The sequence below is a fragment of the Sciurus carolinensis genome, chromosome 17 (genome assembly GCF_902686445.1).
Source record: "Sciurus carolinensis chromosome 17, mSciCar1.2, whole genome shotgun sequence".
Classification (NCBI taxonomy): Eukaryota; Metazoa; Chordata; class Mammalia; order Rodentia; family Sciuridae; genus Sciurus; species Sciurus carolinensis.
This window is the reverse complement of record NC_062229.1, coordinates 9,981,733-10,000,302: the sequence shown is the minus strand read 5'-3', so window position 1 is coordinate 10,000,302 and position 18,570 is coordinate 9,981,733. Positions and strand designations below refer to the sequence as shown.

The 18,570-nt window shown below is 38.0% G+C and overlaps 1 protein-coding gene across 1 annotated transcript; it reads right to left on the bottom strand.

The window, feature by feature from the left end:
- Positions 1-2,570: 2,570 nt before the first annotated feature.
- On the bottom strand, positions 2,571-8,452 carry LOC124968002 (olfactory receptor 18-like). Its single transcript, XM_047530409.1, has 2 exons — positions 8,286-8,452; positions 2,571-3,513 (listed from the first exon to the last, which is right to left on the bottom strand). The coding sequence occupies exons 1-2, from the start codon at positions 8,450-8,452 to the stop codon at positions 2,571-2,573; spliced, it is 1,110 nt and encodes a 369-aa protein (XP_047386365.1).
- Positions 8,453-18,570: the final 10,118 nt, after the last annotated feature.

The window sequence follows — 18,570 nt, the reverse complement described above, 5'->3', positions numbered from 1 at the left end:
GAAATTAAAGGGATACGAATAGGAAAAGAGGAACTTAAGCTGGCACTATTTGCTGATGACATGATTCTATATTTAGAGGATCCAAAAACCTCCTCCAGAAAACTTCTAGACCTCATCAATGAATTCAGCAAAATAGCAGGCTATAAAATCAACACGCATAAATCTAAAACATGTTTATATGCAAGCAATGAAACAGCTGAAAGGGAATGAGGAAAACAACTCCATTTGCAATAGCCTCAAAAAAAATAAAATACTTGGGAATCAATCTAACCAAAGAGGTAAAAGATCTCTACAATGAAAACTACAAAACATTGAAGAAAGAAATTGAGGAAGACCTTAGAAGATGGAAAGATGGAAAGATCTCCCATGTTCTTGGATAGGCAGAATTAATATTGTCAAAATGGCCAGACTACCAAAAGTGTTATACAGATTCAATGCAATTCCAATTAAAATCCCAATGATGTACCTTACAGAAATAGAGCAAGCAATCATGAAATTCATCTGGAAGAATTAGAAACCCAGAATAGCTAAAGCAATCCTTAGCAGGAAGAATGAAACAGGGGGTATCGCAATACCAGAACTTCAACTATACTACAAAGCAATAGTCACAAAAATGACATGGTATTGGCACCAAAATAGACAGGTAGATCAATGGTACAGAATAGAGGACACAGACACAAACCCAAATAAATACAATTTTCTCATACTAGACAAAGGTGCCAAAAATATGCAATGGAGAAAAGATAGCCTCTTCAACAAATGGTGCTGGGAAAACTGGAAATCCATATGCAACAGAATGAAATTAAACCCCTATCTCTCACCCTGCACAAAAAACAACTCACAATGGATCAAGGACCTTGAAATGAGACCAGAGACCCTGCATCTTATAGAAGAAAAAGTAGGTCCAAATCTTCAACTTGTTGACTTAGGATCAGACTTCCTTAACAGGACTCCCATAGAACAAGAAATAAAAGCAAGAATCAATAACTGGGATAGATTCAAACTAAATAGCTTTCTCTCAGCAAAGGAAACTATCAGCAATGCTAAGAGAGAGCCTACAGAGTGGGAAAATATCTTTGCCACTCATACTTCAGATAAAGCACTAATTTCCAGAATATATAAAGAACTCAAAAAACTCTACACCAAGAATACGAATAGCCCAATCAACAAATGGGCTAAGGATATGAACAGACACTTCACAGAAGAAGATCTACAAGCAATCAACAAACATGAGAAAAAATGTTCACCATCTTTAGTAATAAGAGAAATGCAAATCAAAACTACAGTAAGATTCCATCTCACCCCAATTAGAATGGCGATTATCAAGAATACAAGCAACAATAGGTGTTGGAGAGGATGTGGGGAAAAAGGTACACTCATACATTGCTGGTGGGGATGCAAATTAGTGCAACCACTCTGGAAAGCAGTGTGGATGTTCCTTAGAAAACTTGGAATGGACCCACCATTTGACCCAGCTATCCCACTCCTCGGCCTATACCCAAAGGACTTAAAATCAGCATACTACAGAGATACAGCCACATCAATGTTCATAGCTGCCCAATTCACAATAGCCAGACTGTGGAACCAACCTAGATGTCCTTCAATTGATGAATGGATAAAGAAACTGTGGTATATATATACAATGGAATATTACTCAGCTATAAAGAATAATAAAATTATGGCATTTGCAGGCAAATGGATGAAATTGGAGAATATCATGCTAAGTGAGATAAGCCAATCTGAAAAAAGCAAAGGATGAATTGTTTCGCTTATAAGCGGATGATGACACATAATGGGGTGTGGGGGGAGGGAGAGGGGGGCAAGAATGGAGGAAGGAGGGTCTGTATAGAGGGAAAAGAGGGGTGGGAGGGGTGGGGGGAAGGAAACAATAACAGAATGAATCAAACATCATTACCTTATGTAAATGTATGATTGCATAAATGGTATGCTGTTACTCCATGTACAAACAGAAACAACATGTATCCCATTTGTTTACAATAAAAATAAATTAAAAAATTTTTAAAAATTAGTCAATTTTTCCATGTTATCACAAGCCCTAAGGACTGCCTAATATTATGGAGGAAGAAGAGAAAATGAAGTTTCACAAAGGTTTTCATACTTCCCTCTATTCAGGATGAAGCTCCTTTGTAGTATTCACATCATTCATGTCAGGTTCTTCCTTTATTTTTTTTTCTAATGAAGATCCATCAGTTTTTTTTTCCCCCCATTCTTTGTTCTGGTCAAAGCAACATAGCAAAAAATTCCCATCTTGACCCTTCTTAAGTGCAAGACTCAGTGTCATCAATTAAATTCATGTTATTTTACTACCATCATTATCATTCATCTTTAGAAACTTCATCTTCTTGGATGGAAACATTGTACCCAGTTTAAAATTTCCCATTTCTCCCTGCAATTTGGCAATGATCATTCCACTATAAAATCTGATGAGAAATTAAACCCATTACACTATAAAAGTAGTGTGACCAAGGAGGCAGGGTTTACCAACCTTGATGATTAGTTTTGCTGCCTTTTCCAGCCTCCATTCCAAATGGAGGCAATAAATTCTGAGACTAGATTGTCCTGCTGTGGAGCCTAAGCAGAGTGCTTTTAATGTCTCGGTTCCTCAGGCTGTAGATGAAGGGGTTCAACATAGGGGCAACCACCATGTACATCACCGAGGCCACTGCACTCTTACTGGGAGAAGATGACACTGATGTACCCAGATATGCTCCACTGCCTGTTCCAAAATATAAGCAAACAACTGCCAGGTGAGACCCACAGGTGGAGAAGGCTTTGTACTTCCCACCTGGTGATGGGATCCTCAGAATGGAGGAAACAATCTTATAATAAGAGAAAAGGATTCCTGAGATTGGAAAAAAGCCAAATAAAGAAGCATCCAAATACACAACTATGCTGTTGGCAAAGGTGTCATACGAGGAAAGGTTGAGAAGTTGAGAAGGGTTACAAAAGAAATTAAAAATTTCTACATTCTTGAAGCAGGTAAGTTGTAACACAATCACAATATGCAGGAGGGCTTCCAAAAGGCTAGCTAAAATAGACAGCCATACTAAGGAGCTACAGAAGCGAGGTTTCATGATGACTAAGTAATGCAGGGGGTGACAGATGGCCACATACCAGTCATAGGCCATCACACTAAGAAGTAGATCATCCATACATCCAAAAAAAATGAAAATAGACATCTGTGTCAGGCATCCCCCATAGGAGATGACTCTGCTATGAGTTAGGATGCCCACAATCATCTTTGGGACTGTGGTGGAGATAAAACCAATGTCAGATAAAGAAAGAATAGAGAGGAAGAAGTACATGGGGGTGTGGAGGTGGGAGTCAGAGCTGACAGCCAGGATGATGAGCAGGTTCCCAAGCACTGTGACCAGGTACATGCACAGGAAGAGTCCAAAGAGGATGGGTTGCAGTTCTGGATCCTCAGAGAGTCCCAGGAGATGGAATTCTGAGACTTCTGTTAAATTTTGTAGCTCCACGTTGCTTGAACAACTTTTGAAAAAGAAAAGAAGGTTGGAAAAATGGAAAAAAAATGAAAGGCAGTCATCACTCTGCATATTTTTGAATTAAAGTATTCACAAGTAAATTATTCACATTTCAGTACCATAAATATTGAGCAGTATTGCTCACTTTTAGCAAACCCAAATGTCTTTGAATTTTATTTTTATTTGCTCTTCACCTCTTTATATACACACCTACCTCAGAGGCCCTCAATTGAACAATGTTATAAGACCAAGAATATGGAGGATCAAATCCATGATCACAGTAAATTACAGTCCATTCTTTTTTACATATACCTTTATCTTATTTATTTATTTTTATGTGGTGCTAAGGATCTAACACAGTGCCTCACAATGGCTAGGCAAGCTCTCTCCCACTGAGCTACAATCTCAGTCCAACAGCCCATTCTTTTAAGAAAAACAAAATAGAGACTAAGAAATATCTCTTCTCCTTTAAGAAAAAAAAAGTCATTCTAATTAAAGGAAATGAAGAAGCAGTCAAGTTATTCTAGGAGCATAGTACAATTTTCCTTGACTTTGAGTGTTTGTAAACACTTTATAAGAGCTAGGACTGCATCATCTAAACACCAAGTTAAAGTGTACAGTTCAGAAAATAAATGGGTTCCAGTTAGTTCCCAAGAGTTTTTCATCATTCTTGGGTTTTCTGAATTCTCCCCTTTTGAATGTTAGTACTCAGGGAAATCTAGTTTGTCTTTGAAAAATTGTTTAACATTTACCTTCTAACCTTGGCTTTGGTGGTCTTCACATATGGAAATACATGGTTTATTGAAATGCTGTAGCTATGTAACATCAATGACCACAAATGTGACATTAGTATACACTGTACCTGTTTATGATTAAAAACAATGGAACCTTAAGAAACACTTCTGAATATCCTAAATTTTATCCAGGTTTACTTCTGCCAAATCCATTCAACCTCAGTAAACTATCTGGTATGGAAGACAATTCTTCACTTTTTAGTTTTTTTCTTTTTTATAATGTCTAGTAATTTTGTTTCATTGCTTTTTCTGAATATAAGTCTCTTATTTATAGCTGAAGACTTTTGAACCAAAAAAAGTCCCAGTTTAAGTCTTAGCCTTTTTAGGTATAGCTCAGTTTTTTGTTGTTATGTTTTTGTTTTTGATTTTGTTTTTGGTCCCAGGTATTGAAACAAGGGGCACTTTAACACTGAGCCATATCCTCAGTCCCTTTCCTTATTTTTTATTTTTGACAGGGTCACATTCAGTTGCTCAAGACCTCACTAAATTGCTGAGGCTGGTTTCAAACTTACCATCCTCCTGCCTCAACCTTCCAAGTCACTAGGATTAGAGGCATGCTCCACAGCATCCAGCTAGTTAATGGATTTTAAATCAATCTTTCCTGATACAAGGGTTGCATTTTCTTACATCAGCTCCCTGAAGGTAACGGGCTCATTGTTTTGTCAGCTCTCGCTGACTAATGATTTAATCAGGAAACAATGCAAAGGAGAAATTTCAGGTGTGAAAAAGCATCTGAGAAGTTTTGGTCATCTGTAATCTGGGGACAATAACGGCCTCCTTTATATGATTTTTTAAATGTTAAAAATCTCTTAAATTGTGCATCAAATATATTGAGATATTTACCAATATGTTGACCTGTGGATATTTCAAACTACCCAGATACTCTAGCCTCAGAGCAAATCCAGATTGTTTGCAACCTGCAAGTGAAGTTCTGGTAGATTTTTTTATATCAAAGTTGAGAACCAGTGACTTTGAATATTTCCTGGCATTTAGAAATAATGCACTGATGTTACTAGTTATTACTGTCAAGAAATCTGAAAACTAATTTGAAAATGCAAACACTTAATAATATTTGCCTCATAATCAATATTTTATTAAGATTGGAATTATTACCCAATACCTTTGAGTTCTTACTCTCACTGCATGACTCCACTCTCCTGCATACCTGACCCCCCTAGGCAATTACTGACATGAATTTGGTGGCTATAACTTCCTTTCAGAATTCCCATGTCAGTATGGACTTATGTATCTATAAACAGTATCTTAAAACATTTACCTAAAAAGTCCTTGAAGATCATCTAAATATTGTACAGTACAAACACTGATTGGCCCTGTAATGCACTGGTTTACATTGACATGTGATTTCCAGTCCCTTTCAAGTATGCACACTTAATTGAATTGCTTTAATTGTGCATAGCATTACCTGAGGGTAATTCAAGTTTAATTTTCACTAATTATTACAACAATTCTTTCTAAATTTTTGTGCCTCTCTCCATATCACACAGGTAAGAATTTCCACATATGTGGATGGAGGATTGATGTTTGACTTCCAACAAATGATTCATCATCAGTTTACTATTAAGTACTTATATTTGATGTCCCAATTTAAAAAATTTATCATTATTGTCTGCCTCCTCTTATTTTTTATGTATTTATTTTTGGTGCCAGGGATTGTACCACTGAGCCACATCCTCAGCAGTTTTGTTTTTTTATTTAGAGATGGGGGTCTCAGTAAGTTGCCTAGGGCCTGCTGAGACTGACCATGAATTTGCTGTATTCCTGCCCCAACTTTCTGAGTCACTGGGATTACAGGTGTGCACCAACACCCTCACCCCTGGCTGCATCCTCTTCTTATCTTCTTATTCTTACTACCAAAAACATCCCTGGAGTCTATCTGGTAATAACTCTTCCATGACAAGTCATAAACAAATTTCATCTTGCATAGGGAATAATATTTCCATTGATATAGTAGAGGAGGCAGCACCTTGAGACAGGAGGAGGTTAAGGAACATTTTATTCCCATGAATTTAACCTGCTTCTGTGAGCAGAATGTGTATAAATCTGTGCACCTCTGTGTGCTTATTCTACATCAGGCATAGAGAGAATAAAACCCAGCTCAACAGCACATGTGGCACCTAAGGGAAGACTAGAAATTAATACAAATGAATTGTTTATGGTGTCTTAATTAAATAATTCAATCATTGTGCAAATAGTGAGTTTATTGATTAATGCAAATGTAAAAGGGCACTAAGAGCCTGGAATCATGTGAAACTTTCAAAAATATTTCAGCACAAACACAAGGTTTGCCTGTCCCTTCTCTGTCTGCCTCATTTTCTTTTTTAAACCCATGAAAATCTCTGCCATTGTCTTTGAATTATCAAAGATGTTGTAGAATCTGCTGATTGGAATTGCAGGGGTTATGTGTCCATAACATAGACAGGAACATGAGCTATTTGCCTCTGGATTATGGGACATTCCTGAAAGGGACAAAAGTGCAGACAGGGTATCTTCAAGCATGCTGAAGCCACACTGATTATGGCCAGTTTTTGTGAACCATGTCTGGTCTACTGAATATTTACAGAGCTTTTTGGAATGCCTCCTCTGTCCCAAGAAAGGCATAGTCTCTGCACAACTGGAAATGAAAGAGTTAGTTATTAGTCGTTCCTCTCCCAATGCATATGATATTCTTACATAAGAACAAACATAAAATGACCCCTTATAGATATAGGAAATCCATAAACTATAACTCCATGTCATGGAATACATTAGTTGAATGGTATGAAGTTAACCTTATTTTAATGATAAATATAAAATTTACTTTGATCTTAATGCTTTTGTCATGTATTGATCACATAGGTAACATGCCTTTCCTTATACAAAGCAGTTGTACCACCAAGGGATCAGTATGATGACGATGCTGAATCTCAGAGATACTAACAACCTGCCCTAGGTTGCAGAAGGAATAAGTGGACCTGGGAGCATTCACAATTAAATTGTAAGTCCCTGCATCCAATGCAGTGAATTTTTTGTTTTTCAACAATCAGAAAGTTTTGGAGAGATCCAGGATTTATAACACATCCAAGGTATATTTTAAAACTCCTTCCAATTTTCCAAGAAGGAACAAAATAAAGACCTGAATTTGTGCCTCCTTTTGAGAATGAGTGAGCTAATTACAAGAACAGAGGAGAATGGGCACAGCCACAGGGGTATCCAGGACGTGGGGAAGACTGATAACTGCTGTGACTCTATGGCTGCTTTCTCTCTCCTTTGCATGCAATCTTAGCCACTCTTTCTATCATTGATGTGGAAGGTGAAAACCACTGCTCTGCCCTGGGGTCTACCAGAAGCCCCCAAAGAGAAGAACACAGTGAGCAACAAGTATTTGCAGAGAGACTGTAGAGAAAACTGTTTAGATGTGTGGCCAAGGGGACAACCTTTCAGGATTCTCCTACCAAAATGCCCTGTGTCCATAGTTAGCCAGCCCAGTTCAACCAGGCTTCACTCTTTGCTGCCTAATGAGTTGGCACAAGGTACACAAAATGCTCCTTCCCTTTCCTGGACTATAATAACCTATACATTGAGGAAGATCATACGGATGAAATGAAATAAGACATATAGAACGCAAAGCTCCAAGCTGCACATTAAGGAAGCCCTCATAATGGCTCAAGATGTGGGGATTGCTGTCACTTCCTTCTCATTATCATCACTTTCACATGCATTTTGGAGTTCAGAGAGAATCTTTGCTGCTCTCATGGGTTAGATGTCTCTGGGAAGTAGGACCAGTGTGGATGGAAAGCACAGTGTTGAATGAGATTCATGGGAAACACCCCACTAAAACCAAGAACACAAATTTCATAGATCTTAGAGTTGAAAATTTGAACATTGGTATTCGGCCATCTGGCTACACAAGCCATCATGATGTCCACTTGAGGGCACAATGCTTCCCATTGTCCTTCTACCACCCATCCCCTCCCTCAGTACTTACAGGGTCATGCTGCTTCTCTGCTGGGTTGTGATGAAGAACTGCTGATCCAACACCCCTGCTCTGCCTGGTGCCCAGTGATACCTCAGTCTTTCCTCAGGATTGGGATGAGTACAGTATAAGATAGGAGCTTCCACATGCAGACAGCGATTGAGAGGAGACACAGGCATGGAGCCCACTGGACTTGGCACACCCTGAATGGCTGGAGGCACTGGCTCATTATTTACTATCATATGACCTTGGAGGCTCTGTGCATAGACCTAACAATTAGTCAAATTGGTCCATGCTTTCATAATCTCTAGGGACTTCCTAATATTAGTAGAGAGAGAAGAAGAGAATATTAATGTCTACCAAAAGTTCCTAGGCTCTTCCTATACTCAGGAGAGAGATCCTGTGCACTCTTCAAATAGTTTATTTTCTTTTTTCATTTTCTTTTACTTCCATTTTCACTGTGGGTAAAATATAAAAGCCAAAAAAATGGTTACCTTTTTAACCATCATTAAGTTCATAGTTTGATGACATTAATTATATACACATAATTGTATAACCATCACAAACAACCATCTTCATAAATTTTTCTTCTTTCCAATATAAAGGTTGGTATGCATTTCAAAAACTTGCCATTCCTCCCATCCCAACCCTGGATACCACCACTGAGAGAAATTAAAGTCTTTAAACTACAAAAGCAATGTGACCAAGGAGGCAGGATTAAAGATCTAGATGTTCAGTTTCTACCTTTAATGTCCTGCATTACAAATGGAAGCCACAGGGCCTGCTTTTTACTTTCTTATAATTAGAATCATCTTTTTCTTAAAGTTGAAAGGATATTTATCTTTGTTTTGTCTTAAACAAATATTTTACCATAATTACATATTTATCTCTAATGCTTTTTGATTTTAAAACATAACTTTAGTTGAGTGTCTCCAAGGGTATTGTGTATAGAAAAAGGTGAATACCACAAAAATCAATGATGAAAGAGTTCTAAGATGTTTGGGTTTGTCACGACTTCAGAAATAATGCTGACGGTATATGGCCCTCATATGAAAGGACTATACTAGTGAATTATTTTAATCCAAAATAATAGACAGTGTTGCATGCTGGTTTGCTTATTTACTTTTTCAATCTTCTTTCATTCTCAAAAGGTGTTCATCCAATATAGAACCACAGAATGTAACACATGTCTCAGAATTCCATCTCCTGGGACTCTCAGAAGATCCAGACCTGCAGCCCCTCCTCTTTGGACTGTTCCTGTCCATGTACCTGGTCACAGTCCTTGGGAACCTGCTTGGTTCCCAAGAATAATGACCAGGTACATGAACAGAAATACTCCAGAGGGGACAGATTGCCCTTCTCCATCCTCTGAGAGTGCCAGGAGATGGAATTCTGAGACATGTGCTAGGTTTTGTGGTTATATATTGCTTGAAAACCTTTTGCAAAAGACAAGAGGATTGGAAAAATGAAACAATCAGGCACCCAACATTCTGTGTATATTTTGAACTCAAACATTCACAAGCATTCATACTTGAGACCCATATACCTTTAGTAATATTTCTCATTTTTTACCATCTTGATATTCCTAAAACTCTTTCATTATTGGTTTCTGAATGATTCAGTTGCTACTATACATATCTAATTTACAGACACCCAACAGTGTTACAAGACCAAGAACATTAGAGATAACAAGTCCATATTCACAGTAAAATATAGCCTACTTATTTAAAAAAGTGGACAATTGAAAGTATGTTTCCCACTTTAAGAAAAAACATTCTGACTAAAAGAAATTAAGTCAGTTATATTTAGTTTCTTTTTTACCAAGACAATGAAATATATTCCTTTGATATGAAATATTTATAAATACACTGTATTATTTGAACACTAGTTAACAATGATGGCTCATGAGCAGAAGGCATTGCTACGTGCCCATTACATTCTATGATATCCATCATTCTTTGATGTTACTCATTTCTCTCCTTCATGAAGAGAGGAGAATATTAGTCAAATATTGCTTTTCTTAGTCAAATATTGCTTTTCTTCAGAGCCATTGACAACATAACTACTGTCCTTGGCTTTGGTGGATTTCAATTTTGACCAATATGGTAAGGTTAAATGTACAGGATGAAGCTGAGCATGGTGGTGCACACCTGTAATCCCAGCATTTCAGGAGTCTGAGGCAAGAGGATCCTGAAATCAAAGCCAGCCTCAGGAATGGTGAGGTGCTAAGCAAACTGGTGAGACCTGGTGTCTAGATGAAATACAAAACGAGGCAGGGGATGTGTATCAGTGGTTCAGTGCCCCTGAGTTCAATCCTTAGTACCAAATATATACATATATATGTATATATATATGCACATGATGAATGACATCACTGACCACAAGGCTGACATTAGCGTGCACTGCACTTGCCAATGCTTAAAAAAGTGAAGACATGCTAGGAAACACTTTTGAAATTTTTCTTTTATAAAGATTAATTTGTATCCACACAATACAACTCAATTAAACATCTGTTGCAAAGACAAGTCTTTGTTTTTTGCTTCTTTATGCAGTATTCTGTAACAGGCTGCTGCTCATAGTGCTTCATTGTTTTTCTGATTATAATTCCTTTATTTACAGTTGAGAACTCTAGCACCAGGGAAGGCTCCAAAGTCCAGGTTTGAGTATCCGCATTTTATGCTCAATAGATTTTCTTGACCATCCTTCCTGAGATAAGATCCAGCAATGCCACTCCTGGGTGTATATTGAAAGGAAATGAAAACAGAATTGTGAAGAACATCTTCGCTCCCATGTGCATTGCAGTTGCAAGACGTGGAAACACACAAACTGCACGTCCACATGAGAAGATTAAGGAAACGGGTCCATGCACATCAGGGAACACTCTCCAGCCATTATCAAGGATGAAACCCTGTGGTGCATTAAATGAAATAAGCCAGCTCAGAATGACAAGTATCACATGGTCTTACCCATAGGTGGGATCTAAAAACAGTGATCCCACAGACACTGGGAGTAACATGGGAGTGACAAGAGACTGGGCAAGGTAGGCAGGAGGCAGGAATGGGGAAGAGATGATCAATGGACATTAGGTAACAGCTGGGTAGGTTCCAGAATTCTGGGGTGCTCTTGCAAAGGAGAGTACCTGTAGATAACAAGAATCTAGTGTGAATTTCTAAAAGCCAGAAAAAAGGATTGTGAAAGTCTTCAGTATAAAGAAATGACAAGTCTTTAAACAGACAGATGTGCTTAACCTGACTTAGAAGTTATTGTTCACTTTTTCTCTCTAGCATGAAAATAGAAGGGAGACCATTAGGGTCCAGGAAATGTATCTGGAGGATGGAGGAAGGAAGGGTGAAGGGAGGTACAGAGGAATTAACTTGATCATATTTTATTATGTGCAAGTATGAACATGTCACAATGATGTGTAATATATTGATGGATAATAATATATAATTATATGTCACTATATGCAAAATTATTATGTGCCAATATAAATTTTTAAAGTTACTCTTCACCTACAATATATGTAATTATACATATTGAAATATAACATTACACTATTAACATGTACAATCTTTATGTTTTTATATGTCACTAAAATAAATTTAAGGAAAAAGTACATAGAATCTGAATTGACATTTTTCAAACACAACATACAAATGAACATGAAGTCTGTGAAAAAATTAATTTTCAACATCACTAACCATCAGGGGGATGCAACGATAAGTCACAATATCACTTCACACCCATTGAAATGACTGTCATTGAAAAAGCAAATGTTGTATAATCAGAAACATGACAAATTACACTCCATTTATATATGATCTATCAAAAGGTAAATGCATTCTATGGTCATATATGACAAATTAGAACAAATAAAAAATATTTAAAAGAACAAATGGCAAGTGAAGGTGATGATTTGGAGAAGGGATTATTAAATTCTCTTAGTGGGAATGTAAATTAGTGAAGCCATTATGGAAAATGTTATGGAGTTCCATCAAAAATTAAAAATAGAACAACCCTATGCTGCAGCAATTCCAGGAGTAGATATAGATCCAAAACTTCTGTAATGAATATTCAAGATTTACCTGAACTCCCATTTTTAGGAGGCATTAGTCACAATAGCCAAGATACAGAATCAACCTAAGTGTTGTAGTGAGAATTATAGGTACAGATGTGGTCTACATACACAAAAGAACACTACTGAAGCATGAAAAGAAGGACCTTCCTTCATTTTCTGCCACATGGATGAACCTGTGTGGAATGTTCTTAGGACAAATGAGCCAGGAATGGAAAGAGAAACACCACTTGACCTCACTTACATGTGGAATCTAAAAAGTCAAACTCACTGGCATTTCATGAAAATCAGTAGAGGAAAGGGAACAGAGGGTGGGAGGTGGGAAGGTAGGGGAGAAGGCTGGGGAGTGTTATTGACCAAACTATATTGTTCTGTGCACATTTGCAACAATGAATCTCCTCATTATGTACAACTATAATGCACCAGTAAATATGTGGAAAGAGAAAAATAGAGCTCTGAAATAGGGAGAAAGTCAAACTCATTGAAACAGTAAAATGCTGACTGGCTCAGTCTCTGGAGTGGGGGAGGGGAGAGATGTTTGTCCAAGGACACAAAATTTCAGTTAGGATGAACAACTTCATGCAAAGGATTGTACTGAATACAGGTAATAAATTGTACAAACAAAACCCAGAGAAACGTCCTAAAGAATGGAGGAAATATTTGGAAAATGCATATCTGATAAGGGCCTTGTATCCAGAATATATAAGGGATTTTACAGATCTGAAATAAAAGTACAGAGACTGTGGTTGTGGCTCAGTGGTAGAGCACTTGACTGGCATACATGAGGCCCTGGGTTCAATCCTCAACACCAAATAAAAAAATAAAATAAAGGTATTGTGCCCACCTACAACTAAAACAAAATAAAATTTAAAGAAAAAGAAAGTACAATCAATCCAGTTGCCAAATAAGTGTTAATTTAAAAGACATTCCTTCACAGATTTATACACTGCCTACAGCACATGAAAAGATGCTCCATAAGTCATAGGGAAATGCAAATCAAAAGCACCCCAGCCAACTCACAACCCATGGGAGGCTATAACTTTCATGAAATTGAAGAGACAAACTATTGGCAAGGTGGTGAGGCTATCAGGATCCTCATGTGTAAAATGTGCCAGCTATTATGAAGTGCATCGGGCTGTTCCCCAAACAGTTAAAGTGTACCATGGCCATATGGCCAGTCTTACTCCTACAGGTATAATTCAAATAATTGGAAACAAGTATAGTCAGTGTTCAATGATGGGCGTAGGTTGCAAGGAACCCATTGCTAGCTGACTTCATCATTGCGTGAACATAAAAGCTCACACTGGAACAAATTAGGATGGCCACAATGTCACTGTGTGATACATGTCATGGGACCAATGTCATTCATGGTGACCATTCATGGAAATGACATAATGAGGTTCATGAGGGTCATGAATGTACTCAAATCAACACATAGGCATGAATTGCCATAGCAGCTCTATTCATAATAGTCAAAAAATGGAAATTACTCATATGAACATCAGCAGATACAGGGATAAGTACCTCATGTATATAAAGATGGTAAACTATCATTCAGTCATAGAAAGAAGTAGAACAAGTTAACATTTACTAATAAATCAGTCAAAAGAATGAAGAAAAGTGGAAATGAGGAAAGGAAAGAACAAAGAAAATGAAAATGTTTTTCACAAAAAGAAAAACAATAAATCATATTTTCCAAAAGCATCATATCAGTATGAATCCTAGGAACAAAACTAAAATAAAAAGCAGATCCTAGCTTTCAGACTGAAAATAAAACATTGCTCATACAGGAAATTTTTTTTTATTGTAAAAAAGGGGATACATGTTGTTTCTCTGTTTGTACATGGCGTAAAGGCATACCATTTGTGTAATCATAAATTTACATAGGGTAATGTTGTTTGATTCATTCTGTTATTTTTTTCCCTTCCCCCCACCCCTCCCACCCCTCTTTCTCTCTATACAGTCCTTCCTTCCTCTACTCTTGCCCCCCTCCCTAACCCTAACTCTAACTCTAACTCTAACCCCTCCCACCCCCCATTACGTGTCATCATCCACTTATTAGCAATATCATTCGTCCTTTGGTTTTTAGAGATTGGCTTATCTCACTTAACATGATATTCTCCAATTTCATCCATTTGCCTGCAAATACCATAATTTTATCATTCTTTATGGCTGAGTAATATTCCATTGTACATATATACCACAGTTTCTTTATCGATTCATCAATTGAAGAACATCTAGGTTGGTTCCACAATCTGGCTATTGTGAACTGAGCAGCTATGAACAATTGATGTGGCTGTATCTCTGTAGTATACTGATTTTAAGTCCTTTGGGTATAGGCCAAGGAGTGGGATAGCTGGGTCAAATGGTTGTTCCATTCCAAGTTTTCTAAGGAGTCTCCACACTGCTTTCCAGAGTGGCTGCACTAATTTGCAGCCCCACCAGCAATGTATGAGTGTACCTTTCTCCCCACATCCTCGCCAACACCCATATAGGAAATTTTTAAAAAAGAAATTTTAAAGGTGTGTAATTTGTACTTCTCTCCCACTATTATGTCTACCTGTCCATACTTTAGAATATTCATATATAGCATGTCAGAACAATACCAATTTAGTCAGCATCCCTACATGTGAAGTTCTCAGTCGTCCATTCTTTTCCTTTGTTTGTTCTAATTAGTTACACATGACAGTGGACTGCACTCTGCCAATCATACATAAATGGAGTATAACTTCTCATTCTTCTGTTTGTCAGTGGCCCATTCCTAACCAGACCTGAAACCCTCTGTCTAACAATATCCTGGCACTTAGAACATGCTTTATGAATATTACCTAGTACTATTGTCCTATAATACATGAATTTGATAATGATTGTCTCAGGACTAACATTGACTAGAGAGATTTGAACAATTACCTAAGAATTGGAGTCATAGTTTCTCTGCCTGATTCCATTCTCCTAAAAACCTCTCTTCCAGACACACACTGTCATGAAGTGGGGAGGTATAATTTTCTGATGATGTTTCCATGTGAGTATTATGTACCCATACAGTTTTCTTTATAAAATTGCCTTAAAAGTACCTAAAAATATTCATCCAAGGATTCTGCAATACAATACTGATTGCCCATGAAATGTACTAGTTTACAGTAACATAAAGGGTTAATTCAGTCAATGAAGTACATGCCTTCCTTCAAAGTCTTTATCTGAGGCAAAGTGTTACCTGAGGAAAGGACATCGTTTAATAGAAAGTTTATTTTGTCAATCATTTCAAAACCCTTTTGCCTCTCTCCATGTCACACAAATAAAAATGCATCTGTAATATATTGGCCAGGAATAGTTGATTTCAAATGAAAAATGAATGTCCAAATACACTGTGAACTACAATTATGTCCCTATACAAGTAATATTATCACCTATATCTTCTCAATCCTAATGTGCATCATGAAAATGAAGCATTGCCCTAAAAACAATATTTTGTCCTTGATAACTCCTGAAGAAATTTCGCCTTGTGCAGGGAATACTGTTTCCCTCCAGCTCCAGCAGAAGAGACGGTGCCCTGGGCTGGAGTCAGGGAGGCCACATTTCAGACCCACATCACACCTGCCAGGGTGAGCACAGTGTGTGAATCTCTCCTCCTCTCCCTGCTCACTGCTTCATGGAAACAGAAAATAGCAACATTTCCACAACATACACAGCATCAAAGGGAAATTTGGAACTCAATAAATACTTAGTGACTGTGATTTAATAAAAATTCCATTTAGGTAACTGTCAACATGCAGAGGAAAGCCATGGTCAAGGGCACTGGAGGCTGAAATGAAGAGAAACTCTGACTGTGCCTCAGTGGAAGGCTGCAGTGTTCAGTGGCCCTTCAGATTCTGCCTGGTTGCCTTTCTTCTAACTGATGAAAAGCACTTTTAACTTGTGTTTTAACTTGTGTCTATTCCCATGGACATTACTGATAGGAGGATCAAAAATAAAATGTCCCATCCATAAATATGAAAAATGTAACTTCAGGTCACCCGATGTATGAGATGAGTGTCATGGTGATTAACCTAATCATGACTAACAGTAACAATAATATCCAGATTTTATTCTTCCCTGATTTTATTTACATATCCCATATTATTCACATAAGAGCAACAATTACCTATTTAATCCCTACTCTCTGCAGTTTCATCAACTAGAAATCATCTCAGATGACAAGGCTGAATTGAGAGACACTACTGACACTTGCAACCACTTTTTACTCTGACATTGAGACATTAAATATTTTTATTCATTCCCACTAGACAGTTCTAGCGTAGGTCTACAGATCTTAATACAGATACCTTTTTTAAATGTTTCCAGCTGCATGAGTAGGAATGGAAACAACGCCTGACCTCAGGTCTGCTTTGAGGTTTAGAGATCTGTTTTCGAGCATGGAGGAGCATGTGGTGAGCTCCAGGAAGTGCTGGAGAGATCCATGAGAGTGATCTCTACTAATGACCATCAGCCTCCCCACCTGTGACCTCCCCTGTGGCCTGCAGCTGTTCTTCCATAGTGCATGCAGCAGGTGTCCCCTCTGCTCTACCCTGTGATCCCCCAGTATCCTACAGGAAAGACCACCATGGAAAGGTTCTCTTTCTGCAGTGATGGGGAAGAGAAATGGCTGGTTTGCTTGTTGATGAGAGAGCTGGCCAGGATTCTGCTGTGATGCCCTGTGTCCATGGTGAGACAGACCAATGCAACAAGGCTTCATTCTATCCTACCTAGTACACAAGAGCAAGTTGCATAAATATATGTTTGTCTTTGTTGTAAAGGATAATAAATTTTACATGCTAAGCTGAGCGGGGTCATGGACAGGAAATGAAACAAATGTCCTGGAAGATGTAGCTCAGCACCTGAGCCTGGGAAGGCCTGCACCTCAGGTCCTGTCGTCCTCCTCCTCATCCTGTCACCACCACCATACACCTTTCATAAAGGTAAGGAAACACTTTTGAAGGACTGAACCATTTTGTGTGGTTATGGGTGAGATTTAGATGGAATATGGAACCAGTTTAGATGGAGACAAATTTTTTTAAATGGTATCTGATACCCTCACCTTAAATAAAAACAAAAACTTCAAGAAACCCATACAAGAAACTGTGCATGCTGGTGTCCTTCCATGTGGCTACTCAAAGAGTGACATTTGTCCTCAAGATGAGTAAATGATATTTCCAGTAGTCCTTGGTACATCCAAGCGGTCCCTCTGCACTAACTGGGTTACAAGCTTCTCTGCTGGGTCATGACAAAGAAGTGCACATCCCAAGACCCACCCATACCTGGTGCCCAACAAAGGCTCAGACTCTGTGCACAACATTCCTGAGAGCATGCTGTCAGCCGGGAGCTTCCTGACGCAGAACCACAGCAGAAGACACAGCCATGCAGCTTACTGGACAAGAACCATCCACTGAAGAGGTGCAGGCACAGGCTGAACTTGGACTAATATATGACCTTGGAAACTCAATACACATATCTCACAATTAGATTAATTGATCTGTGCAATGCCCATCTCTAAGGACTTCCCAACATTAATGCAGGAAGGTGAAAAAAAGACAATGAAGGTCCACTTAAGATTTGGACCTGAGATGTAGTTGGGAGGAACATTGTGTACTCAATTTGCTTCTTTCACTCCTAGGTTTTTTAAAGATACATCGGCTTTCAAGACCCATTCTTAAGAAGTTGAAATATAATAAAAACTACTATTTGAATCATAATAAGTATATACTTCAGTGACACTTATTTGGTCATTAGTTTCTTTAATTAAGCATTCAGTCCTTAAGGGAATAGTGGATCTACTGCTCAGAATGACTATGGAAGGACTCTGCAGCATTGGAACAATATGAAAATCAAAACCGTGTCTCAGACCAAGCTAAGGGTCTCCTGTCACTTCTCTTTGCTCCTACTTTGCTTTTCCAAGGTTCATGGATATCTCTGCCATTGTTCTTGAGTAACTCTAAGTTATTTTTGTTTGTATATTACTCCATCATCACATATTAATCACATAGGTAGCACAAGTTTTCTGTTTAATCTGGATTCAGCATCATTATATCAATGAGAAATCACCCTGGATGACATTGCTGAGTAGCAGAGTGCTGACAACCTGCCCATTGTTCCAGAAAGAATGAGTCCAGCCAACGGCAGCCAAAATTAAATTGCGAATCTGTGGTTGTGATGCGCTAATCTTTTCACTGTTTTCCAAAATCAGAA